The following is a 27,693-nucleotide window of genomic DNA, read 5'->3' as shown; positions in this document are numbered from 1 at the left end:
CCTTCAGATCTGAACAGAAGAAACATTTGGGAAAATAAAGTCAGCCGTGTGGGATGGAAGCAACTTCATTGTCAAAGTTTTGTGAGGTAAATTTATTAAGTCCCATGTACAGTAAAACTCACCTAAACCGTCATCATAAACCAGATATTCACAGTAACTGAACAAAAAAGTATTGTTTTCCATGTAATAAACACCATATATAGAGGGTTTTCAATCATGTGACCAATTTGCTGAGGGACAGTTACCGTCTCCATCGTGGATTACTACACGGCTTGTGTGTGAAAGAAAATAGAGAGAATGAAAGCTTATTACGAGGCTTTAAACCCTCGAGATAAAGCTGTTTATTGTGATCGATGTGTAGCAGTTGGTTCAGTGGATCTGTATGTTATACTGGATAGTGAATTTAATGACGATTTAACAAAGTGGCCAGCAGTTTCACAGCATCAACTTAATATGGCCAGAACAAGCAGACCACCCGTAAATCCACCGGAGGAAAAACTCAGAGTAAGCAGCTGGTTACCAACGTCGCCTGGAAGAGCGCTCCTGCTACCGTCGGTGTGAAGAAGCCTTCACTGCTTCGTCTGCCATCATATTACAGCCCCAATTCCAATGAAGTTGGGACGTTGTGTAAAATGTCAATAAAAACAGAATGCAATGATTTGCAAATCCTCTTCAACCTATATTCAATTGAATACACCACAAAGACAAGATATTTAATGTTCAAACTGATAAACTTTATTGTATTTGTGCAAATATTTGCTCATTTTGAAATGGATGCCTGCAACACGTTTCAAAAAAGCTGGGACAGTGGTATGTTTACCACTGTGTTACATCACCTTTCCTTCTAACAACACTCAATAAGCGTTTGAGAACTGAGGACACTAATTGTTGAAGCTTTGTAGGTGGAATTCTTTCCCATTATTGCTTGATGTACGACTTCAGTTGTTCAACAGTCCGGGGTCTCTGTTGTCGTATTTTGCGCTTCATAATGCGCCACACATTCTCAATGGGCGACAGGTCTGGACAGCAGGCCGGCCAGTCTAGTACCTCCTCTTTTACTACGAAGCCACGCTGTTGTAACGTGCAGAATGTGGTTTGGCATTGTCTTGCTGAAATAAGCAGCGATGTCCCTGAAAAAGACTGGTTTTTTGAAACATGTTGTAGGCATCCATTTCAAAATGAGCAAATATTTGCACAAAAACAATAACGTTTATCAGTTTGAACATTAAATATCTTGTCTTTGTGGTGTATTCAATTGAATATAGGTTGAAGAGGATTTGCAAATCATTGTATTCTGTTTTTATTTACATTTTACACAATGTCCCAACTTCGCTGGAATTGGGGTTGTATAATAGTTTTTGCAGTGCGCACGCTGATTACAAATGGATCAGAAAAGTCTGCACATTTACAGCATGAAGTCGGTAAAAGAGGAAATTGTACAGCTTACCTTTGATTTGGAGTTGATTGTAGAAAGAAAAGCTTGTTGAGGGTCAAATTAGGCCATAATAAAGCATAATCCAGCGACGGAGAACTTTAAAACTGTCACACACGCAAGGTTGAGTCGGATTACTTTGAAAGAATACATGTGGATTACATGTATGTATGTACATACATTTGGATTACTTGTAATCTGATTACTTTTGGATTATATTTCAAAGTAATCCTCCTACCCAACCTTGCGCACACGTCATGGCATGACACGGAATTACATTTGTGCAGCTGCATAAATCAGGCTTTAAATTAATTAAATACATCATCATAAATTGTAAATTTAACTTACCTCATTTATATTTATTTTGATAGCACCTGTACCTGGATGTACTACGGCGTTTTAGGGCCACATTGAATTTTTATTTATTTTTTTTTAGACTTCGAGAATAAAGTGGTAATATTACGAGAATAAAGTTGTAATTTTAAGACTTTGAGAATAAAGTCGTAATATTACGAGAATAAAATCGTAATTTTATGAGAAAAAAGTCGTAATAGGAAAACTGTCGAAAGCCGAACCCTGAAAATCAGACTCTGTAGTCCTGGATGGTAGTGAACTGGCCACCCTGCCTGCCGTGGCGGACAAACAAAAGACGGCGGAACCTGCGGAGAATAAAGTCATAATATAATATTTTGACTTTTTTCTTGTAATATTATGACTTTTTCTCGTAAAATTACGACTTTATTCTCACAATATTACGACTTTTTTTCTCGTAATACTATGACTTTATTCTCGAAGTCCAAAAAAAAAAAAAAAAAAAAAAAAAAAAAGAAATTCAATGTGGCCCTAAATAATTTTAAAAATGTTGAAAACATAAAAGGTTCATTCGGTAGTTCAGCACAGTTGGCCCCAAAATGGCGCCATGTTCCGAGTTGACGCCACTTTCGCAATTAAGGCACACTAGTTACAACATGGCCTCAGAAGGTAAGCAACATGTTACTATTAAAATGTGAAGTAGATTCTTTTACTTATGGCGTTTGAACATGAAAAGTGGTTAGCATTAACACTGTAGTTGTCCCTAAAACAGGACTAGCAGTAGCATTTATTAAAAACGTGCTGCTAAAAAGTTCTGACTTCAGCAGGTAAATTAAGGTCGGGGAAATTAACGTTTTTATGTCCATGATTGGATGATTTTAGAGGCGGTGTCCGGGCGTTCCAGCGTTTGATTGGTTGGCTGTGGAGTGCGTGACCAATGACAGCGCAGAGTTTTCCTGGATACTGTGAATGAGGACCTCCTGCTTACCACCGCATGAGGCGCAAAGGAGGCGTAAACATTTATAGCTAGGTACCTCACAAGGTAAGCAACATATAACTATTAAAGTGTGAAGTCGATTCGTTTTTACTTGTGTAGTTTGAAAAGATATATAGCGGAAATAACGTGGTTATAAAAATGAGTGTATTCGTTTTCCAGAAAGGAATTATTTTTTCTCTTATTTCTCGCGTAGCGTCGTTGTCTTGGCCTACAAAGGTTAGCCAACAACACGGACTTCGCTGGTGCATTCTGCGCGGGAAACTTAGTTTTTTTTATTAAACGTTAGCGAAACAAAATCACCTCAAATGTTTAATGGCTAACACGCGTGTCTCTTCCAGCGAAGAACTGAAATATGTCGGTGAATAAAGGGCAATAATCGTCGACTGCGTGGTTATTTTTGTTATTCAGTGTGCGCTAACATGCTAGTCAGCGCCACTGTCTCGCGAGCACGCAGTTAAAAACAACGTGACTAGGCCAGCAGCGTTAGCGCAGCTGACACTTTTAACATTTACTTCTTATTTACAGGCGCAAAACAAGAAAAAGAAATCACTTTGTTTTGGCGCAAATTTTCTGGCTTAACATCCAGGACGTGGAATTGTAAAACTACTTGATTTTGGTGCGAGTCGTGACTGTAAGTTAGGCCTGCACTTTTTTTTTGGTTGACGTTGCATGATGCAAAAGGGGTGCTCCACAGGCGCTAGCTTTTTTGAGTTAGCTTCAGCGCTCTGACATGCGTTCACTGCCATTACTGCAGCGTGTCGCGTTACAGTGAACAGTCGTGGGCTCTAAACTCGGCTTTAATAGATGTAAGACTACGCTTTTAGGATCTGACTGGCTGCTGGATTTGTAGGACACCATTTTGTATCTCGTGACAAATTAAGGCCTGTCCAGATGACAAACCCCAAATTGCAAGTAGTAAGTCAACCATGTCAGTTTTATTTTAAAATGACATTTAAAAAAAACATGTTAACAAGGAAAATATGCTCGATTATTCTGTTTCCCCATATGATGTTTTTAGCACTGTCAGCAAACTCTTTGGAGAAGCTTGGCCTGTGGTGAAGCAACATGATTACTTTGTGGGATTCGTGTAAGTTAGATGTCCCACATTGAACAGTTATAACAAACCCTGCAGTTAAGTGTACCTGGTTATTTATCCATAGACTAGACTCCCTTATAGTAACCATGCCAAAGTAGTTTGTATCCTTTCTCATCAAAATGGTGACAACCACAAAAAGCATTAACTAAAACAATACCCACATTTTACTGAAACTGCAGCAAAATATACTATAAAATATGTATTATTGACAGCCTATCATATATAATTTGTGACTATTATAGTTGTATGGATGTTGCCAAATGCTGTCATACATTAGAAGATGACAAAAATACAACCCCTGGCAAAAATTATGGAATCACTGGCCTTGGAGGATGTTCATTCAGTTGTTTAATTTTGTAGAAAAAAAGCAGATCACAGACATGACACAAAACTAAAGTCATTTCAAATGGCAACTTTCTGGCTTTAAGAAACACTATAAGAAATCAGGAAAAAAAAATTGTGGCAGTCAGTAATGGTTACTTTTTTAGACCAAGCAGAGGGAAAAAAAAATATGGAATCATGAAAAACAAAAGAAGGCTCCAACACATCACTAGTATTTTGTTGCACCACCTCTGGCTTTTATAACAGCTTGCAGTCTCTGAGGCATGGACTTAATGAGTGACAAACAGTACTCTTCATCAATCTGGCTCCAACTTTCTCTGATTGCTGTTGCCAGATCAGCTTTGCAGGTTGGAGCCTTGTCATGGACCATTTTCTTCAACTTCCACCAAAGATTTTCAATTGGATTAAGATCCGGACCATTTGCAGGCCATGACATTGACCCTATGTGTCTTTTTCCAAGGAATGTTTTCACAGTTTTTGCTCTATGGCAAGATGCATTATCATCTTGAAAAATGATTTCATCATCCCCAAACATCCTTTCAATTGATGGGATAAGAAAAGTGTCCAAAATATCAACGTAAACTTGTGCATTTATTGGTGATGTAATGACAGCCATCTCCCCAGTGCCTTTACCTGACATGCAGCCCCATATCATCGACTGTGGAAATTTACATGTTCTCTTCAGGCAGTCATCTTTATAAATCTCATTGGAACGGCACCAAACAAAAGTTCCAGCATCATGACCTTGCCCAATGCAGATTCGAGATTCATCACTGAATATGACTTTCATCCAGTCATCCACAGTCCACTATTGCTTTTCCTTAGCCCATTGTAACCTTGTTTTTTCTGTTTAGGTGTTAATGATGGCTTTCTTTTAGCTTTTCTGTATGTAAATCCCATTTCCTTTAGGCGGTTTCTTACAGTTCGGTCACAGACGTTGACTCCAGTTTCCTCCCTTTCGTTCTTCATTTATTTTGTTGTGCATTTTCGATTTTTGAGACATATTGCTTTAAGTTTTCTGTCTTGACGCTTTGATGTCTTTCTTGGTCTACCAGTATGTTTGCCTTTAACAACCTTCCCATGTTGTTTGTATTTGGTCCAGAGTTTAGACACAGCTGACTGTGAACAACCAACATCTTTTGCAACAGTCCTCTGCTTTGTTTCAATTGACATCTCTCGTGTTAGAGCCATGATTCATGTCAGTCCACTTGGTGCAACAGCTCTTCAAGGTGTGATCACTCCTTTTAGATGCAGATTTGATGCAGGTGTTAGTTTTGGGGATGAAAACTTACAGGGTGATTCCATAATTTATTCCTCAGAATTGAGTAAGTCCATATTTTTTTTCCCTCTGCTTGTTCTAAAAAAGTAACCGTTATTGACTGCCACAATTTTTTATTCCTGATTTCTTATAGTGTTTCTTAAAGCCAGAAAGTTGCCATTTGAAATGACTTTAGTTTTGTGTCATGTCTGTGATCTGCTTTTTTTCTACAAAATTAAACAACTGAATGAACATCCTCCAAAGCCGGTGATTCCATAATTTTTGCCAGGGGTTGTAGAAGAATAATAGATATAGCCACTTTTTTAACAACAGAATAGACATTGTTTATTAGGGCTGTCATTGAAAACATGCTGTTATATTCTTGTTGCAGTTTTGGTCATCTTGTGCCTTTGTGGTTATTGCCATTTTGATTTCTTGCTGCTTTAAGCAACTATTAATGGTACAGCTCTGTGACTACATAATAGAGATGTGCCAGAAACGTTAAGTGGGCTCAGTGTAAAGCCATTGTTTGTAATTTGTAATATTGTGCACTATGAAAATGGGTTGAAATCTTGTTTATTTTTAAAATAACTGCAAACATTTTTAGATTGCGTTGCTTCATGTTTATCAGAAGTTTTGAAAATGCCACAACTGTGTAGTGTAAATAATGCCCTGTCCATTCTTCATTTCATAGTGGAAAAATAGTAAAATTTGTCAATGAAGTATTTATTTTGAAGCGTCTTGATGCAACTCTGTTGTGATTTGGTGCTATATAAATGAAAATAAATTGAAATTTTGAGGTGTTGCATTGCAGATGTGCAAGGTCCTAAGATCATACTGCATTCACTGTAAGCTGTGAACTCAGAATTTCTGATTTACAACTAGGAAAAATCCATATAGTCTAATGCAGTGGTTTTCAAAATTGGCAGGGTGGCAATTCATTGTTGCACAAAGGAAATAAGGGGATATTTAGAATACGGTATGCTTTTGTTTAGGTAATGGACATGAGCAGCAACAGTGACTGCTTTGGATGTGGCCGCTCTGGACATTGGATCAAGGACTGTCCTAATGCCATGGGACGTGCACGAGGCAAGGGCAGAGGACGAGGCAAAGGTACTGTTATTTAGCCCATACCCACGACATCATTTGCACAAGCTGCTTGAGTGTGATGACACACAGCACTTCCAGGTCAAAAAAATGCTTTGTTTCCTGTTGTTTTGCTAGTGATTTGTATACTCATACTATTACAGGTTATGTGAAAATGTCTGAATGTTTTTTTTTTTTTTTTTTTTTTTTTCTTTTTCTGAGGACAACAGAATATCTGAAATGTTTCCACAACTTTGTTCTATTTTTTTTTTTTTTTTTTTTTTTTAACGCTGACGACAATCATTTTCAGCCCTCTGTTTCTCTCTCCATGGCCCGGTTTCATAAAGCAGTCTAGTTTTGTTTAGTCAACAAAACTTAACTAATTTTTTGATTTTAGTCGTTGCACAAAGGGCTTAGTCGGCGAAAGTTTAAAAACTGAAGTTTTTAGGCTGGTACAGAGGAGGCTAATCTTATTTTAGTTGACACACCTTCCGCGTCTTTCATCAAAAAAGGCGGCTTTCATGTACCACTATTTGATGGAGGAGGAAGGAAGGAGAGACTTGCGGGCAATCGGATAAAAAGTACTTTTGCGTTTTTAAACGTCAATAGTCCAGGGCTATCCCTAAGCAGTGGCACAATGTCACTGTGCCAAAGTGTTGGCATTTTGCTGAAATGGCGATGGGATGTAACATTCTGTTTTGTTCTCCAACTTGTAAAATTTAACCGTTTTTAAGTTTTTTTTTTTTTTTTTTTTTTTTTTTTTTTTTTTTTTTTTTTTTTTTTAAATAAAGGTTGATGGACTGGGTCCCTGCATGATCCCCCCCCCCCCCCCTCCCCTTCTTTCTCTGCAATTCAGCAGATGCATTTCAGCTGGAGGTTGAACATGCAGCCTCCCTGTCAGTTTTTTTTATTATTTTATTTAAGTTATCATGTTTGTGAAGTGTTGTGTATTGCCCAAAAAAGCAAAAATTTAAAAAGTCAAACACTCAGTGTGAGTCTGAGGGACAGAGCTGTGACTCACCTGGTCTGAGAGCCCCTCACACTGGGCAGAGAGAGAGACAGCAGCCGGCCACCGGGTCAATAGTCCCTCCCCACGTAGAGCAGACAGTGTGTTTTTTAAAAATAGACAAACACACTGCTTCGCTTTAAATGCACAGTAAGTCAATTTCAGATGATCAGCGTGGACCAGCTTTCTCTTAAAAGGCTTTATTTTACTGTGTCACGTTGGAAAGCGGCTATTGTTGCTAATTTGATTAGCTGTTATGCTGCAGTCTTCTGTTTTGTTTTTTTTTTCTCTGTGGATGTTGCAGCGCCACACACAGGCCTGGCATATGTACTACAACATTAAACGAAGGTTCGAGGCACAGAATTTGCCTTGAACATTTTTTGTAATCGAATTATTCGAGTTACTCGACTAATCATTTCAGCCCTAGTGTAGTTTCAGTTTTGCATGTCAGGCTGTGGAGAGGGTACGCAGCAATGCAGAGGGCTCCATTTAACTGCAGAGATGAAGCACGGGCTTTACATTTTTTCAGATTTAAGAGATCTGTGGCTCTTTTTTTTTATTATTATTCACTATGTTTTAAGTGCAAAACTCAGTCTGCTTAACAGACACGTAGTTTAGATATTTGACTATTATGTGACAATTATTAAATTGAAGTTAATTCTGTAAAAAAAAGTAGTCAGTCATAGGGATGGGTATTGATAAGATTTTATCTATCGATGCCATTGTCTATTCCGCTTATCGATCCAATTCCTTATCGATACCTCTTGTGAATTTTCTGTGTACCAAAAGTAGACTTTACAGGTTTTCTATGTCAACAACATTTTAAATTGGTCACTGGATCCTTGATCTCTGGACATAAATAAATAAAATCTGTAGGATGTCTCGTTTTGGGAGAAAAAACGCTTTGATCAATTGTAGTTTGTATTAAAACATTTGGAAAGAGTGTCATTTGATTTAAACGGCGTTTCGCTTTGAAGTTATTAATTCTGACTGGACTCTATCATTCTAACTTGGCTCGGCAGAGAGCCGCGCGGCATTTCGAGCTGTGTGAACAGAACGGAGGACGATTCTCCTTTCTTTATCGCAACAAGACAGGAGTCCCAGTTAGTGACTTTAATCTGCACAAAAGTGACTCATGATTTACATATTCAGGGATGAAAGTGGTGAAAAACAACAACAAAAAAAAGCTAAAACCCAAAATTGCCCCCCAACACCACCCGCACAAAAATTTTTGAATTCTCGAAGCTCTGAAATGCAATCTGGGATTATTCCAGACAATAAACTGCAGTGAGTGCAGCATCCATTTTGTTGGGAGAAAAAAAAAAACACGACTTATTCAAATTCATTTCAGTAGTATTCTGCTCTTACTACCAGGAGTGGTTGCGAAGTGGTTAGTGCGCTTGGTTTCAGTGCAGAAGGTTCCCAGTTCAAATCCCACCCCTGTCACATTTCTCCATGTGAAGTGGAGTTGCGTCAGGAAGGGCATCCGGCGTAAAACCTGTGCCAATTCAACATGCAGATCCACCTTGGATTTGCTGTGGCAACCCCGAGTGCAAACAAGGGAGGTTTTTTTTTTTTGTTTGTTTGTTTTTTTGTTTGTTTTTTTAGTATTCTGCTCTTACTAGGATGCAGCAGTTTTCTAGCTTGGCAGATAGTTCTGGAGGAAATCACTGAAGAAATTAACAAATTGAAAATATGGTTTGACCAAAACAAATTGTCATTAAACTTAAATAAAACAGGGATGGAGTGGAGGTGTAAGTCATGAGGTGTTCACAGGAAACACTTATTTATTTCGATATGTAGTTATTTATTTTCATTGTTAGTTGGTTTTATCATTTCTGTTGTTTTGTTTCATCAGGTTCTTTTTGTCTTTCTCTAAAATTGTGTTGTAGCATTATTAGTTATTATGAGTTATTACTATTATTGTTGTTCAATGCAGATCTGGTTGTATCCGCTGTGGTGACCCTGAACACAAAAACCGGAGTAGCCGAATGGACAACCAACCATTACTATTATTGTTGTTGTTATTAGTATATGAATAAAAATACATTTTAAAGAATTACAATGACTCTTTTACGACAACGAACGTTGAGCCATTAATTATACAGAAAACAAATGCACACAAACGTGCTGAGATGTGAACAGCTTAATGCTAATTTTAACATTGAAAATGCCATAGACGTGCTAACGCGTTAGCATCGGTCTCGTTTTTAAGTTGTAAAATACATCTATCAACTGTTTCAGAAGACCATAACAGGTTGGTTTAACATAAAAAAGGAAATTATTACTCACAGACATAATGCTCTTTAGGGTTTTAGCGGGGAAAAGTTAAGATAAAGCGGAATAAAATATTGAACCAACAAAGCGGTAGATCGAAGCAGTGCTTCAATCTGCGAATCACTGCTTCGATAGGTTCAAAGCAAAGCCGTGCTGCAGAAATGGTTGATTACAGACTCGCTGCGGGGTCTGTAATCATCAGTGTGGAGAAATGATCATTTTCCTGGCAAACACCCCCAAAACAACGGCCACTCTGAAAGACTGATCAAGGAATCGTTGAGCAAAAAGGTTATTGATGTCAGTGGATCGAATCATTTCTTAACGATACGTGAAAGGAGCCGGTTCCCGATACCCATCCCTAGTCAGTCACCAAGGAATATTCTCTCCCCTGTGGTCAACAGGAAAGTATGTGGTTTGCAGGCAGAAATTGGAAAGTCTGCATTTGTTAAGTGTATGCTGAGACTTGGATACAGCTCAGTTGTTTTGCTTGACCACAGGTCATTTAACATAATATAGCATGCCTTTGTCTTTAATGCTCCCTCAAACAAAAGCCTCGGTCTGTCTATGAATCTTGGAAGCTCAACTCCTCCTAAACTGTTTCATGGGTTTCAATGACACATTATTCAGTGGTCTCACACAATATGTAGATTTGCATGAAGGAAAGTAATTCTGGTCTGACAGCTTCAAGAGGAGATAATTAAGCTTCGTGTGTGGGAGCTTTATCACAGAGCTATAGTTTATTTTATGGTAGTCTATCAAAAAGTAAAAATTTTGGTATTCTTAACATCTGTCATTGTAACTTCTGTTTTTATCTACAGACATGTTGTGCTTTCGATGTGGAGACTTCGGACACAGGGCTAAGGAGTGTGAGCAGACTGAAGATGGTACGTATTCCAGTTTCTGCTAGTATAGTACTACTGTACAGTTATGTACATAGTAATGGGTGTTATGCCGGAAATGAAAAATGAAAATTTTACATTAAGTTTATTTATACTGCAGGATTTTCCCCAGAAACCTTTACAATAGTGGTGCTGTTGGCAACTACCACCTGAAGCGGCACACAAATATTTTAGTACGGTTTCTGGTCTGACTGTGCTGAATTGTTTATTCGTGAAATTAATCTAAAATATTTGTATTTCATTGACACACTGTGTACATGTTACAAATGTGCAATAAACTTATTTGAAAGAAAAAGCATGTACAGAAAGACGCTTGAAAATGTGGAAAATTCCAGACTTTTTACCCATTTTCCCTGCATGATTTACAATTTGAAGTTTGAATTACCAAATCACAGTATCACCGGGCTTGGGGCATTCACTTCAAAATGTAAACTTCTCTCCTTGTCCTTGTGATTCAGATTTTGACAGCCCTCTATATTGTCCAAAAAATTTCAGAAAAACGAAAGGTCCAGTTTTCCTCCCCGAGCAAAACTGTAAGTGCTAATGGCGAAGTTGCAACATAAGAAATAACCAGGGCTGTGAAAACTCAGCGTATCCGAGGAATTCCGCGCATTTCATCGTGGGGAGGATGGGAGGGTGTATGAGTGTTGTATTCTGTGATTGTCACTGAGTTTTTAAAATGCATATTGCAAAGTGTTCTTTTTTTGTATGACATTGTGCAAGAGCGCCTTGGGGCAACTGTTTGTTGTGATTTGGCGCTATACAAGAAAAAAGTTGATTGATTGATTGATTGATTTTATAAGTCCGCGGACCCTGATCTGTGTGTTACACATACAAATCGGTGTCGGCGGAGAAAAAAAATGCCTCTCTGAGCATGGCTGTTGTCTGAGTTGTCGTAAGCGGGATTGGTTGGTTGCTACAGCAATGCTATGTAGCATGTGGACATTGCATACTTTAAGAGCCATCAGGTTTTTAAAAGAAGAATTTTGCAGCATGTCTGTGTCATGGAGGGAAGATGGCAAGAAACATGGTTTGAAAAAGTTTAAGGACAAGAATCTGTGGAATTATTTTCGCTGGCTTGAATTTAAAGTTTATCATCATGAACACCGTTTTAAAAAAAACGGGAATGCTAACTGCATCTTGTGCCCTAAAGAAACACGGTAAGTTTTTTGTCTGGAAAATAAACGTGCTGTTCAAACAGTATTTCAGACAAGATTGACTTTTATAAATCAATCAATCAATCAATTTTTTTTATATAGCGCCAAATCACAACAAACAGTTGCCCCAAGGCGCTTTATATTGTAAGGTAAGGCCACACAATAATGATGTAAAACCCCAACGGTCAAAACGACCCCCTGTGAGCAAGCACTTGGCTACAGTGGGAAGGAAAAACTCCCTTTTAACAGGAAGAAACCTCCAGCAGAACCAGGCTCAGGGAGGGGCAGTCTTCTGCTGGGACTGGTTGGGGCTGAGGGAGAGAACCAGGAAAAAGACATGCTGTGGAGGGGAGCAGAGATCGATCACTAATGATTAAATGCAGAGTGGTGCATACAGAGCAAAAAGAGAAAGATACAGTGCATCATGGGAACCCCCCAGCAGTCTACGTCTATAGCAGCATAACTAAGGGATGGTTCAGGGTCACCTGATCCAGCCTTAACTATAAGCTTTAGCAAAAAGGAAAGTTTTAAGCCTAATCTTAAAAGTAGAGAGGGTGTCTGTCTCCCTGATCTGAATTGGGAGCTGGTTCCACAGGAGAGGAGCCTGAAAGCTGAAGGCTCTGCCTCCCATTCTACTCTTACAAACCCTAGGAACTACAAGTAAGCCTGCAGTCTGAGAGCGAAGCGCTCTATTGGGGTGATATGGTACTACGAGGTCCCTAAGATAAGATGGGACCTGATTATTCAAAACCTTATAAGTAAGAAGAAGAATTTTAAATTCTGTTCTAGAATTAACAGGAAGCCAATGAAGAGAGGCCAATATGGGTGAGATATGCTCTCTCCTTCTAGTCCCCGTCAGTACTCTAGCTGCAGCATTTTGAATTAACTGAAGGCTTTTTAGGGAACTTTTAGGACAACCTGATAATAATGAATTACAATAGTCCAGCCTAGAGGAAATAAATGCATGAATTAGTTTTTCAGCATCACTCTGAGACAAGACCTTTCTGATTTTAGAGATATTGCGTAAATGCAAAAAAGCAGTCCTACATATTTGTTTAATATGCGCTTTGAATGACATATCCTGATCAAAAATGACTCCAAGATTTCTCAGAGTATTACTAGAGGTCAGGGTAATGCCATCCAGAGTAAGGATCTGGTTAGACACCATGTTTCTAAGATTTGTGGGGCCAAGTACAATAACTTCAGTTTTATCTGAGTTTAAAAGCAGGAAATTAGAGGTCATCCATGTCTTTATGTCTGTAAGACAATCCTGCAGTTTAGCTAATTGGTGTGTGTCCTCTGGCTTCATGGATAGATAAAGCTGGGTATCATCTGCGTAACAATGAAAATTTAAGCAATACCGTCTAATAATACTGCCTAAGGGAAGCATATATAAAGTGAATAAAATTGGTCCTAGCACAGAACCTTGTGGAACTCCATAATTAACTTTAGTCTGTGAAGAAGATTCCCCATTTAAATGAACAAATTGTAATCTAGTAGACAAATATGATTCAAACCACCGCAGCGCAGTGCCTTTAATACCTATGGCATGCTCTAATCTCTGTAATAAAATTTATGGTCAACAGTATCAAAAGCAGCACTGAGGTCTAACAGAACAAGCACAGAGATGAGTCCACTGTCCGAGGCCATAAGAAGATCATTTGTAACCTTCACTAATGCTGTTTCTGTACTATGATGAATTCTAAAACCTGACTGAAACTCTTCAAATAGACCATTCCTCTGCAGATGATCAGTTAGCTGTTTTACAACTACCCTTTCAAGAATTTTGAGAGAAAAGGAAGGTTGGAGATTGGCCTATAATTAGCTAAGATAGCTGGGTCAAGTGATGGCTTTTTAAGTAATGGTTTAATTACTGCCACCTTAAAAGCCTGTGGTACATAGCCAACTAACAAAGATAGATTGATCATATTTAAGATCGAAGCGTTAAATAATGGTAGGGCTTCCTTGAGCAGCCTGGTAGGAATGGGGTCTAATAAACATGTTGATGGTTTGGATGAAGTAACTAATGAAAATAACTCAGACAGAACAATCGGAGAGAAAGAGTCTAACCAAATACCGGCATCACTGAAAGCAGCCAAAGATAACGATACGTCTTTGGGATGGTTATGAGTAATTTTTTCTCTAATAGTTAAAATTTTGTTAGCAAAGAAAGTCATGAAGTCATTACTAGTTAAAGTTAATGGAATACTCAGCTCAATAGAGCTCTGACTCTTTGTCAGCCTGGCTACAGTGCTGAAAAGAAACCTGGGGTTGTTATTTTCTTCAATTAGTGATGAGTAGAAAGATGTCCTAGCTTTACGGAGGGCTTTTTTATAGAGCAACAGACTCTTTTTCCAGGCTAAGTGAAGATCTTCTAAATTAGTGAGACGCCATTTCCTCTCCAACTTACGGGTTATCTGCTTTAAGCTACAAGTTTGAGAGTTATACCACGGAGTCAGACACTTCTGATTTAAAGCTCTCTTTTTCAGAGGAGCTACAGCATCCAAAGTTGTCTTCAATGAGGATGTAAAACTATTGACGAGATACTCTATCTCCCTTACAGAGTTTAGGTAGCTACTCTGCACTGTGTTGTTATATGGCATTAGAGAACATAAAGAAGGAATCATATCCTTAAACCTAGTTACAGCGCTTTCTGAAAGACTTCTAGTGTAATGAAACTTATTCCCTACTGCTGGGTAGTCCATCAGAGTAAATGTAAATGTTATTAAGAAATGATCAGACAGAAGGGAGTTTTCAGGGAATACTGTTAAGTCTTCTATTTCCATACCATAAGTCAGAACAAGATCTAAGATATGATTAAAGTGGTGGGTGGACTCATTTACTTTTTGAGCAAAGCCAATAGAGTCTAATAATAGATTAAATGCAGTGTTGAGGCTGTCATTCTCAGCATCTGTGTGGATGTTAAAATCGCCCACTATAATTATCTTATCTGAGCTAAGCACTAAGTCAGACAAAAGGTCTGAAAATTCACAGAGAAACTCACAGTAACGACCAGGTGGACGATAGATAATAACAAATAAAACTGGTTTTTGGGACTTCCAATTTGGATGGACAAGACTAAGAGACAAGCTTTCAAATGAATTAAAGCTCTGTCTAGGTTTTTGATTAATTAATAAGCTGGAATGGAAGATTGCTGCTAATCCACCGCCCCGGCCCGTGCTACGAGCATTCTGACAGTTAGTGTGACTCGGGGGTGTTGACTCATTTAAACTAACATATTCATCCTGCTGTAACCAGGTTTCTGTTAGGCAGAATAAATCAATATGTTGATCAATTATTATATAATTTACCAACAGGGACTTAGAAGAGAGAGACCTAATGTTTAATAGACCACATTTAACTGTTTTAGTCTGTGGTGCAGTTGAAGGTGCTATATTATTTTTTCTTTTTGAATTTTTATGCTTAAATAGATTTTTGCTGGTTATTGGTAGTCTGGGAGCAGGCACCGTCTCTACGGGATGGGGTAATGAGGGGATGGCAGGGGTAATGAGGGGATGGCAGGGGAGAGAAGCTGCAGAGAGGTGTGTAAGACTACAACTCTGCTTCCTGGTCCCAACTCTGGATAGTCACGGTTTGGAGGATTTAAGAAAATTGGCCAGATTTCTAGAAATGAGAGCTGCTCCATCCAAAGTGGGATGGATGCCGTCTTCTAACAAGACCAGGTTTTCCCCAGAAGCTTTGCCAATTATCTATGAAGCCCACCTCATTTTTTGGACACCACTCAGGAAAAAAAAGTCATTGGAAAAAAAGACGTGGCTTTGAATGGCTTCATGGGAATTTACAAAGGATATAAGTGACTTTTTTACTATAAGGTATGTTATTGATATTTTACCATGACTTTCAAAATATTTTAGCTGTGGTTTTTGAAATGCTTTAACAGTCTTTTCAGTCTTCATGAATTTCATGTAGTTTAATTGTTCTGTGTTGTATAATTTAGTTTACAATCAAAAGGAAAATCATGCCAGGTCCTACTTTCACCTCATATTCTGTTATTTCAACATTATCAATGACAGTTCAAATGAAACGTTGAATCTAGGATCACTTAAATATGCACTTCTTTTGAGATGCTTTTTCTTCCAGGAGATGCTGAAAATGTATCATTAGATAGAAAATGAAATTGGTTTCTGGGGCCCTACTGGCCTTAAACCCCAGCTCCTCTGGGGCTGCCACCCAGACTCCCTATAAATTTTCCTTGGATTTCACAATTTTCATTTCACAGCCCTGAATAACTAAATTGTTACTGAAACCAATTTACAGAGACTAAAATGCACTTATGCCTTCCTTCTTGCAAGAAGAATGGAAAAATAAACCAAAAATTATCCTTTAGATCTAAAAAAAACAAAACAACCCACAAACAAGTTACAAAAAGAAGTGTTAAAACATAGAAGAATGTAAATAATGCTTGCTGCGATCCAGCACCAAAATCTCAAAGAATGAAAGTGTCTCATTACCTCAAGAATTTAGATTTCCCTTTGTCCGTTTTCTTCATAAAGACCTTCCTGTTCACTGTCAGAGACCGCAGCATTGTTAGCCACCGATCTGGTCAATTCCGCTGCAGACAGTGTCGATCTAGTCGGTTGTGCACTGGCCTCGGCCTCCATGACGCTCGCCACTAGCGGTGCTGTCCTCCCCGGACCGTCCCGCAATTGCAGCACCCCGTGTGATGGGATGTTTTTCTGGCTGCTTCTCCTAGGCTACACGGGCTGTGGTCACCGCTAAAGACAAAACAAGAAATGCAGAGATCATCCTCTGACCATCAGGCTTTGTGTAGCACTTCCATTTTCTCATGGGTTGTCTTCTGGATGTAAACAGGAAAAATTTGCTAAAATAAAGCGCTGAAGTTGTTTGTGTGAAATTTACCCACGAAAATGGGTTTATGCGCGGTCAGATTCCCACTATGTCTCACACTAAAATATGGCGAGATTACGCCACTCAGCATAGCGGTGCTGCGATAGCAGTATAGTAGTATGGTGCTGCTATTCCATTGCCTGGGGAGAACCCTGATACTGTTGTTTGTTTAGAAAGGACACAGCCATTGAGGCGCTTGTTGACGGGTTTTTATTCCGCTGCCTCTGTGATGGCTCTCAAAAAACAGAACTAAGGATAAACGGACAATGTGGAAGCTCTTTGAAACAGCGATGTGCACTAGTCTTTCATGACGGTGTGTTAAATCTGCTGCACAATGAGCTTGAACCATAACAAAGAAGAAAACTGGGGAACTCAAGATTACATCAAAAACTGCAGATGAATTTCAGCACATATATTATGTTCTGCTTACCATTTCAAAACAATTGGCTGCCTCTTTACCACACTTTCTGCTAATGTACAGGGTGTCCCAGAAAAAATACAACTTTTCATCTGCAAAGACGTTGGTCATAACTTATATTGTTTTAACTAGATATGTCTGAATAGAAAGCTGAATGGTTGGAGTTTATTGTGCTAATGTCAAAATTGCCACCAAAATTTAAATTTTGATATAAGGTGTCATTTTCTTTAAGTCAACATGTTTGATGTAGGCTCCACGTTGTCCAATTACTGCCTGCAAATGCGCTGTCATGTTCTCCAGCACTTTGGGGAACTTTTCCCGAGGAATGTTCTGAATTTCTCAGCGGATGTTTTTCTTCAGTTGACCCAAGAGTCTGAGGCATACCCTTCAGATACCCCCCACAAGAGGAATAATTTTTCTCTGTTGTTTTATGGGTTAGTCTTGGCTTTTTTTTTTTCTGGCGCTTGCTTGATATCAAAATAAAGTTCAGGGTCTCTGCAACAAGAAATGAAGCATTAGTGACAAAATTACTGATCCTTAAGGATCAAACAAAGCTTTTTAAAAATTGTACTTTTTTTAAGCTTCCTATCAATGCTGGGTCTCTGTGCATTCACACAGTGCTTGTATATTAACAGTAATTCTCATATTTCATTTGTCCAATGATTTACCTCTCAAACCGGAGAGACAGTCTATACATCTGAAGACGATGGCCGAGCAATAAGAATTACAGTGGGATTTCCTTGAAAATTATTTTTTAAAAATTCCAAAAATGATGTAAATTTATTTCTGATTCAGCCTGCTACAACTGCCACAAGATCGGCCATATTTCTAAGGATTGCAAGGAGCCCAAGAGGGAGAGAGAGCAGCTCTGTTACAACTGTGGCAAAGCTGGCCACATGGCCCGTGAGTGTGACCATGCCAGTGAGCAGAAGTGCTACTCCTGTGGTGCATTTGGCCATGTCCAGAAGGTTTGTGATAAGGTGAAATGTTACAGGTAAGTGTCTCTTTTAGACTTATTTTGGAATCTTCCCTTATTGCTTTAACCCCCTGGGGGTCCTCGCTTTGTCACTCGGTTTAGTTGCGGTGAAAGGAATTTAAAATAAATTTGGTGAAGTCGCTATTCAGCAATTTTTTTATTTTTTTTTTTACAAACCATATCTTTCCATAGTGTATCTTTGTTATAAAATTTTTAGTCAAGTAAATCTGACTTTAATACACTGTCAAAATTAACATGGGTGGGAGGGTGTTTCTCAGAAAAGTTTGAATTTCTATTTCTAAATGACTTCTCATGCTTCTTAAGAAAGAGAGAGAGAGAGAAAAAAGCAAATGTCATTTTTCTTGTATAAACTCCAAATGTATTAATACCAAAAATCTCAAGATGGAAATTTTACACTTACATGTTATTTAAATACTTTTTACGACTTTCTTTTCTGGAGCTGCATGAATTGCATGGTTTTAAAAACCTATGACTGGACAGATTGAATGTAAAATATTTATGCACAGGCATTTACTTATGTGGCGACTGTTCTAGGTTTATTTTTGTTTTCCTAGCCCTTGTCAGATTTGGTCTGTGGGCTGATGTTGTAATGTTTGTATCTGTAAAATCATTTGGGAACGTCTCTGAGACACTACAGTGAGTATTAAGTCTGACGTTTTCACGTCCTGATCTGAGACTGAGGGATAAATGTTAGCGTGCTGCCACTCATCCGCACAGCAGCAAAGAGACGCCATTACAGATTTAACTGTGAACTCATGGGCGTGGAATCTCCAACTGGAGGAAAATCTGATAAACATTTAACGTGTTCTAAAAATCAAATATTGATGTGGAAAATGTATTTTTTTTTTTTTTTTCGGGACACATAAATTATCAGTATCCCAGAAATGCTGAAGTCATCAGTGGACTGAAAAATTTGTGTTGTTGCACTTCCCATTTGTATAAGTGAATAAGAATCAAATTTAAACCCAAATCAGTGTTCCTGAGAACAAAAGTGATAGTAACTTAAAGGCAAAGAAAACTCTGATACACTGATAATACACCTGGGAAGATGAACTGTTCTATAAACTACTGATTGACGTGTATAAATGGAAAATAAGGAGCCCTTACAACTGAAATATCTGCCTCTGAAAGTCAGAATTCATCCATCAGACAATTTCATAAATGCCACCATTGACACAATTTTAACTAATCATAAAAAAATCCCCCGGATCGCATGCGGAATGCTGTGAAGAAGCATGGACACGGAAAGGTAGCTATTGTAAATTCCAGATTATAAGACTACTTTTTTCCACATATTTTCATCACTGCGGCTTAAACAATGATGTGGCTAATTTATGGATTTTTACAGGCTTTCTCACAAGTCGATATACGTTAATTAATGCTGTCCATCAATTGGCTGAAAGCTGCGGTCCTCATGCGGCGTAAATTCACACACACAATAAATATAAAGTCATACCTGTTAGTTGTAGTGGATTCACAAACAAGTTCTGCAGAAAATGATGTCTGAACAACAATTAAATCCTTGTCGTGGATGAAGAAAAGTCCCTCTGGCACTTTGCGCTGCAGTTGTGCCTCCCGTTAGTCAGCGCAGCCTTTTCTCTCCCCCGTCCTTCCACACCGCGTCCCTGTCTTTGCGCTGCAAGTTAAAAACGTCACAGTGCCTTAACGTCTCATTTACCACAGACACCAGGAGATCCTTGCTGCGCAATGGCATTATCTCATGATGCACAAAGAAAACAAAAAACTCAGTTCTGCGTGTGGAGCGGATCAGACACCGCAAGACACTGTGCGTGCGCCGGATGACGTGTGCATCACAAAAACAGCATTTACGGTATGTATTTAATTAAGTTAAAAACAATCTTTCTAACTGTAGAGAGGTCTCAAACCCGTTCTGGAAAGGGCCAAAAGGGTGCAGGTTTTCTTTTCAACCACCCACTCCACCAGGTGATTTCACTGATTAACTGATTCCACCTGCTCAAAGTGATGTTAATCAGTAAAATCACCTGGTGGAGTGGGTGGTTGAAAAGAAAGCCTGCACCTGTTGGCCCTTTCTGTTACGAGTTTGAGACCTCTAACATCTTTGCCCCTTCTATACTGCATGGCGACACTGGTGGAGTGTTGAACCTCTGTGCTCATGTGATGTCACACATTGCTGTTATAGCAGAGAGCTGGTGGCTTTAGACCAGCCATACAAAAATGCTCTTAACTTTAACATAAGTGATCACACGTGCCTGCAACTTTTAGTATGGGCTCAATATCATAGTCTATCAACCCAGTTGTAAATTATCAGTGAGTTTTCTTTTCCTTTAATGAACAGTAAGTGCAGCTTGTATCAGTTTTTATTTTTGTTAATGTTAAGACAGTCAGTTATAAAAACACAAATTGCTGAAGTCAAATGTTTAGATGAATGTAGAGAAAACAGTAACAGTCTGATGCAAATATGTGGTTTTATGGAATAGTAGTAACACTGTATTTTAATCCATGTGACAGACTGTGTATTATAGTTTTGTCAACTTGCCAGTATGGAAAAATATGGTTCTTATGACTAAAATGAGCAAGAAAATGGGAATGAGAAATGACTCTTGTTTAACTTATTAATTGCACCAAAGTGCATGTTGTATTTCCTCACTAGCTGTGGCAGCCTCAACGTTACAATTTTATATATATATATATATATATATTTGGGGGGGGTGGGGGGGAGTTATAGAAAAGACAAATGAAGGTCAAAGCCTTTCTGCATACACCATGATGGCTGCGTTAGTAAATGGCAACAATAGCTACTTGTGGGGCGGTAGGTTGACTTGAATATAATCTTGTTTGACAGGAGAAGTTAACACTCACTGTCCACCTTTTTCTCGGCTGCTTCCATGTTTTATATTGGCGTGTAGGAGCTGATGGCACATCTGACTAAACGGTATTATGAAAAGGTAGATCGTGAACAGCTTATGACTTAGGCTGGATAAAAGGGGGCTATTTATTTATTTTGCTTTAATCCCTGTTAATGCAGCCTGACATAATTCTCGGCATCTAGTGGTAAGATTTCAGATCACAACCCTTCCACTACCGTGTAAGTCTGTTCTCAAAAAAAAAAAAAAAAAAAAGCCAGGGCCCCATCACTGGGATTTTTTTTGGGGGGGGGGGGGGGGGGGGGGAGGGTTGAATGTTTGTGCATGCCCTGAGAAATATGGAGCTAAATCCAGGCCAGACGTTTTATCTGAAAATAAAAAAAGATTGAAAAAATAAATTTTGAAACTGAAAATTTCAGTGTTCAGTGTTGTTCTTGAATTGTATAATCAATTAAAAAGTATTATCAAAATAAAAGTAAGTGTAAGATACATATTTTTCAGTTTAAATAAATTTTTATTTTCATTCATATTTCTTTTTTTCACCTTCAGATCTTTTTTTCCACTTTCATATCTTATTTTTCCAGTTTCAAACTTTTGGCCCCGTTCTGGTGTGGGAGGGCGTGGCTTCGATTGAGAGGGGTGTGGAATTGTGAGTGACAGCAGAGCAATCAGTCCTCAGATGATGTTGCTTTCAGGAAATGTGGGTACTTTGATAATGACTTCACACTTTCTTTCCACTGTCTTGATACCTGTAAATAAAGTGATGCTAAGGACAAAGATGTCTATTACAAGTAATTCTAGACCACTCTTGGTCATTTTTGATGTTTAAAAACTGGAAAATATGCAAGATTGTAAAGTTTAACACCTATACCTAACAAAAAAACAAAAAACGATGTATCCCAAATCGACACAAGACCGTGAACGCAGCACAGCATTGCTGCATGAAAATGAGGCAGGTCGCTCATTTTATAGGCTGCCAGCAGTTATTGTGCATCATGCAGAGGAGTGTTACGAACTTTCTAAGTGACACAGAGACCTGGCTCAGCAGATCTGAAGGAAGCTTTAATATGGCCAGAACCAAGCAGACCGCCCATAAATCCAAAGCCGCTCGGAAGAGCGCTCTGGCAGTGTGAAGAAGCCTCACCGTTACAGGCCCGGCACTGTGGCACTCCGCCGCTACCAGAAATCCACCGAGCTGCTGATCCACAAGCTGCCCTTCCAGCACCTGTTGAGAGAAATTGCTCAGGACTTCCAGCACCGACCTTTGCTTTCAGAGCTCCGCTGGGATGCTCTGCAGGAGGCCAGCGAGGCTGACCTGGTTGCCAGATCAGCAGCTCGGCGGATTTCTGGTAGCGGTGGATCTCTCTCAGTACCTCAGTGCCGGGCCTGTAACGGTGAGGCTTCTAAACACTTCCGGTAGCCAGAGCACTCTTCTGGCTTTGGCTTTGGATTTACGGGCGGTCTGCTTGGTTCTGGTCATACTAAGTTTACGCTGGGAAACTGCCGGCCACTTTGTTACATCGTCATTAAATTCACTATCCGGTACCACATACGGATCCACTGAACCAACTGCTACACATCGATCACAATAAACAGCTTTATCTCGAGGGTTTAAATCCTCGTAATAACCTTTCATTCTCTCTATTTTCTTTCATGCGCCAGCCACGTAGTAATCCACGATGGAGACGGGAGCAGAGTCATTATCAAAGTACCCACATTTCCTGAAAGCAACATCATGTGAGGACTGATTGCTCTGCTGTCACTCACAATTCCGCGCCGCTCTCAATCGAAGCCACGCCCTCACATGCCAGAACAGGGCCAAAAGTTTGAAACTGAAAAAATAAGATCTGAAAGTGGGGGAAAAAAAGATCCAAAGGTAAAAAAAGAAATATGAATGAAAATAAATTACGAGGTCTGTTAGAAAAGTATACGACCTTATTATTTTTTTCAAAAACCATATGGATTTGAATCACGTGTGATTACACAAGACATGCTTGAATCCTTGTGGGCATGTGAGAGTTTTTTCACGCCTGTCGATTACGTCATTCGCCTGTGGGTAGTCTTTGAGTGAGGAGTCACCCACCCTCTCGTCATTTTTTCTTTGTTTAGGAATGGCTCAGAGACTGCTGCTTTGTTTGATAAAAATTTTTTTCAAAAACTGTAAGGCACAATTGAGTGGACACCATTCGATAAATTCAGCTGGTTTTCGGTAAAAATTTTAACGGCTGATGAGAGATTTTGGTCTGGTAGTGTCGCTTTAAGGACGGCCCATAGCGCCTGACGGCGATCTGCGCTTCGAGGCGGCTGCGTCTCGCCGTTTCAAGTTGAAAGCTTCCACATTTCAGGCTCTGTTGACCCAGTAAGTCGTCAGAGAACAGAACTTTCAGAAGAAGTCGGCATGAGGAGTTTATTCGGACATTCCATTAACGGACATTTTGTAATGAAAGAACGTGCGGGCAGAGTCGCATGTCGGGCCGGACCCGACCGCGGGGGGTCGCGACAGGAAAAACACCTCCATTGGAAACCTTAACGGGCAAGTTGGAAAATGCCCAAGCTGTTAAACAATTTCTCAGTTACTCACTTGTTAAAAGCCATCAAAAGCCGCCTGAAACGACACGGAAACGACTCGGCGAATTTGCGCGCACGTCTTTCATTACAAAATGTCCTTAAACAGTGGAATGTCCGCATAAAGTCCTCATGCCGGCCTCTTCTGAATCTTCTCTGTTCTCTCACGACATCCTGGGTGAATTAAGCCTTAAATTAGGTTGTTTTCAGGTCGAAACAGGCCGACGACGGTGCCTGGAAGCGCTGCGCGACGTCCTGCTCCGTGGGAAGTCCTTACAGCGACAGAAACACCCCATAATCTCTCATCAGCCGTTAAACTTTTCACCGAAAACCAGCTAAATTTATCGAATAGTGTCCACTCGGATATTCCTCACAGGTCCAGAAAAAATTTTGATAAAGCAACGCGCGCCGTTTCGAGCAGCGTGTGAAACAAAGGAATTCAGCTGAGAGGGCAGAACCACATCTCACTCAAGGCCTGCCCACAGGGAAATGACGTCACCGACACTCGTGAAAAAACTCACGCATGCTCACGAGGGTTCAAGCATGATTGGCGCAATCGCACGTCATTCAAATCCATATAGTTAAAAAAAAAAGTGTTGGTTTCTTATCTAATAGACCTCGTATTTGATCAAAATAATTAGAGCTGAATCAAAAATTTATTTAAACTGAAAAATATATATCTTAAGAACAAACATTTGAGTTTTCAGTTTCAAAATTAATTTTTTCAATCTTTTATTTTCAGATTACAAAACTTTTGGCCTGGATTTAGCTCCATAGAGAAAGGGCTGGGGTGAGTGTCGTCCTTGCCTCTGTGAAAGAACAGATTTAATATCCAGTTGCTGCAAAATTGTTCAGGAGCTTCACGTGACTTGTAGATTTAAAATCCCGTAATGTCTAAGGACTGATTCCAAATACGAGATTGTTTAAAACGCCTGGGTTTGTAAGAGGAGTTGGCGCAGCAGCGTCCTTCATCCATTCATGAGCTGCAGTCATCCATGTTTAAAAAATAAATGCAAAAATAAATAAATCCCACTTTTGCACTACCATTTAACTTGTCAAACTTGGACCCTTTTTTCCCTGTCTGCCCCCCCCCCCCATCTGCAATCAGACTCTTTATCTGCAAGAAAACTGTTGTCCCTGCGTGTCCCTGAATTACAGTACAGTGGAAGAACTTAATTGGTTCCTAAATGTTTTTAAACCAAAAACAATTTTCCCCATAAGAAGTAATGTAAAATGGATAAATTTGTTCCTGGCCCCAAAAAGAACTGCTTTTCATGCGTAAAAGTCAGACAAAAAAAAAAAGAAGAATATCCATAGTATCATACAGAATACTGCAGTAATTATAATAAAATAGACAATTTAATTTCACCTTATCTGCATAGAAGAGACCATAAGAACATCAGGGAACTGAACTTATTGGGTTCACTTTGCAATAGTCCATTTGGATGTTTCACTGTGCCACAAGTCAGATTATTCCAGGTGTTTGTCATAAAATATTCGAAACATCCTAACCAATCAGACACCTCTGAAGTGAAACTGGTCGGATTTAATGTTGTATGCTAACAGCATTACCACTTGTAGCAGCTCAGGTGCAAGGGCCACTGCCCGTTAAAGTGCTTGTCAGTGCCTTGGATAGAGAGAAAAGAGAGCCTGCTGAATGGGGGGGGGGGGGAATATATATATATATAAAACTCCTGGCAAAAATTATGGAATCACCGGCCTTGGAGGATGTTCATTCAGTTGTTTAATTTTGTAGAAAAAAAGCAGATCACAGACATGAGTAATTTCAAATGGCAACTTTCTGGCTTTAAGAAACACTATATGAAATCAGGAAAAAAATTGTGGCAGTCAGTAACTGTTACTTTTTTAGACCAAGCAGAGGGGAAAAAAAATATGGAATCACTCAATTCTGAGGAAAAAAAAAATGGAATCATGAAAAACAACGCTCCAACACATCACTAGTATTTTGTTGCACCACCTCTGACTTTTATAACAGCTTGCAGTCTCTGAGTCATGGGCTTAATGAGTGACAAACAGTACTCTTCATCAATCTGGCTCCAACTTTCTCTGATTGCTGTTGCCAGATCAGCTTTGCAGGTTGGAGCCTTGTCATGGACCATTTTCTTCAACTTCCATCAAAGATTTTCAATTGGATTAAGATCCGGACTATTTGCAGGCCATGACATTGACCCTATGTGTCTTTTTGCAAGGAATGTTTTCACAGTTTTTGCTCTATGGCAAGATGCATTATCATCTTGAAAAATGATTTCATCATCCCCAAACATCCTTTCAATTGATGGGATAAGAAAAGTGTCCAAAATATCAATGTAAACTTGTGCATTTATTGGTGATGTAATGACAGCCATCTCCCCAGTGCCTTTACCTGACATGCAGCCCCATATCATCAATGACTGTGGAAATGTACATGTTCTCTTCAGGCAGTCATCTTTATAAATCTCATTGGAACGGCACCAAACAAAAGTTGCAGCATCATCACCTTGCCCAATGCAGATTCGAGATTCATCACTGAATATGACTTTAATCCCACGGTCCACGATTGCTTTTCCTTAGCCCATTGTAACCATGTTTTTTTCTGTTTAGGTGTTAATGATGGCTTTCGTTTAGCTTTTCTGTATGCAAATCCCATTTCCTTTAGGCGGTTTCTTACAGTTCGGTCACAGACGTTGACTGCAGTTTCCTCCCATTCATTCCTCATTTGTTTTGTTGTGCATTTTCGATTTTTGAGACATATTGCTTTAAGTTTTCTGTCTTGACGCTTTGATGTCTTCCTTGGTCTACAAGTATGTTTGCTTTTAACAACCTTCCCATGTTGTTTGTATTTGGTCCAGAGTTTAGACACAGTTGACTGTGAACAACCAACATCTTTTGCAACATTGCGTGATGATTTACCCTCTTTTAAGAGTTTGATAATCCTCTCCTTTGTTTCAATTGACATCTCTCGTGTTGGAGCTATAATTCATGTCAGTCCACTTGGTGCAACAGCTCTTCAAGGTGTGATCACTCCTTTTTAGATGCAGACTAATGAGCAGATCTGATTTGATGCAGGTGTTAGTTTTGGGGATGAAAACTTACAGGGTGATTCCATAATTTATTCCTCAGAATTGAGTGAGTCCATATTTTTTTCCCTCTGCTTGGTCTAAAAAAAGTAACCGTTATTGACTGCCACAATTTTTTTTTTCCTGATTTCTTATAGTGTTTCTTAAAGCCAGAAAGTTGCCATTTGAAATGACTTTAGTTTTGTGTCATGTCTGTGATCTGCTTTTTTTTTTTTTTCTACAAAATTAAACAACTGAATGAACATCCTCCTAGGCTGGTGATTCCATAATTTTTGCCAGGGGTTGTGTTTTTATATATATATATATATATATATATATATATATATATATATATATATATATATATATATATATAGGGATGTGAATCGTTCAACAACTCACGATTCGATTGTGATTCTTGGGGTGACGATTCGATTCAGAATCGATTTTCGATTCAAAGAGCTCTGAGAAATAGTTATATTACTTAAAAAATGTTTAAGAAAATGCAGCTTTACAAGGTTAATCAGGTGATTCTAGATGTAAATTTACTTATCTGCTTTGCTCGTTCGGAGTTGGCTGGCAGTTTAGTGAAGCGCTGATCAGTAGTCGGCAGATACCGCTGCTCCCCTCTTTTAGCTCCGGGTGATGGCGTAGCATGTGCGCTTGCGGATTTGAAGTGTTTCCGAAGTACTTGACTTTCATTTTGCAGATTTTGCACACTACATAAGTCATGTCAAGCTCCTCCTTACGCAGCAAATAATAAAATCCAAAATGCGCCCAAACATTTGCCTTCAGCAAAGACGGTGCCTGCTGAATTAGCTTAGCATGGCAGACAAAGAGCTAATTCAGCAGGCACGAGTGTTTGAAGCCTGCGGGGACACTGTAGTACGGAAGCTGTTGCCTGACAAACAGTACACGCAGCGAGTAAGCAAGAAAATGTTTTAAAAATAATAAGAATTGTGATTTGGACGTGAATCGATTTTTATATATAAAATATACACACACACACACAGTAGTGTTCAGCATAATAGTAGTGCTATGTGACTAAAAAGATTAATCCAGGTTTTGAGTATATTTCTT

The 27,693-nt window shown here is 39.1% G+C and overlaps 1 protein-coding gene across 2 annotated transcripts in view; it reads left to right on the top strand.

The window, feature by feature from the left end:
- The first annotated feature begins 2,664 nt into the window (after positions 1-2,664).
- The window catches only part of LOC117512630 (cellular nucleic acid-binding protein-like), a 30,760-nt gene continuing 5,731 nt past the window's right edge, over positions 2,665-27,693 (top strand). The window contains exons 1-4 of one of the 2 annotated variants that reach the window (XM_034172778.1): positions 2,665-2,786; positions 6,433-6,550; positions 10,625-10,690; positions 17,945-18,143. In XM_034172778.1, coding sequence (XP_034028669.1) covers positions 6,436-6,550; positions 10,625-10,690; positions 17,945-18,143 — 380 coding nt within the window. In that variant the 5' untranslated portion in view covers positions 2,665-2,786; positions 6,433-6,435. Of the gene's footprint in view, positions 2,787-3,806; positions 3,829-6,432; positions 6,551-10,624; positions 10,691-17,944; positions 18,144-27,693 lie in introns of those variants that run through there. The other variant, XM_034172779.1, reaches the window with a different exon arrangement.

Source organism: Thalassophryne amazonica, chromosome 6, assembly GCF_902500255.1.
Source record: "Thalassophryne amazonica chromosome 6, fThaAma1.1, whole genome shotgun sequence".
Classification (NCBI taxonomy): domain Eukaryota; kingdom Metazoa; phylum Chordata; class Actinopteri; order Batrachoidiformes; family Batrachoididae; genus Thalassophryne; species Thalassophryne amazonica.
The sequence above is the reverse complement of the archived record's forward strand: the minus strand, read 5'-3'. Positions and strand labels throughout refer to the sequence as shown.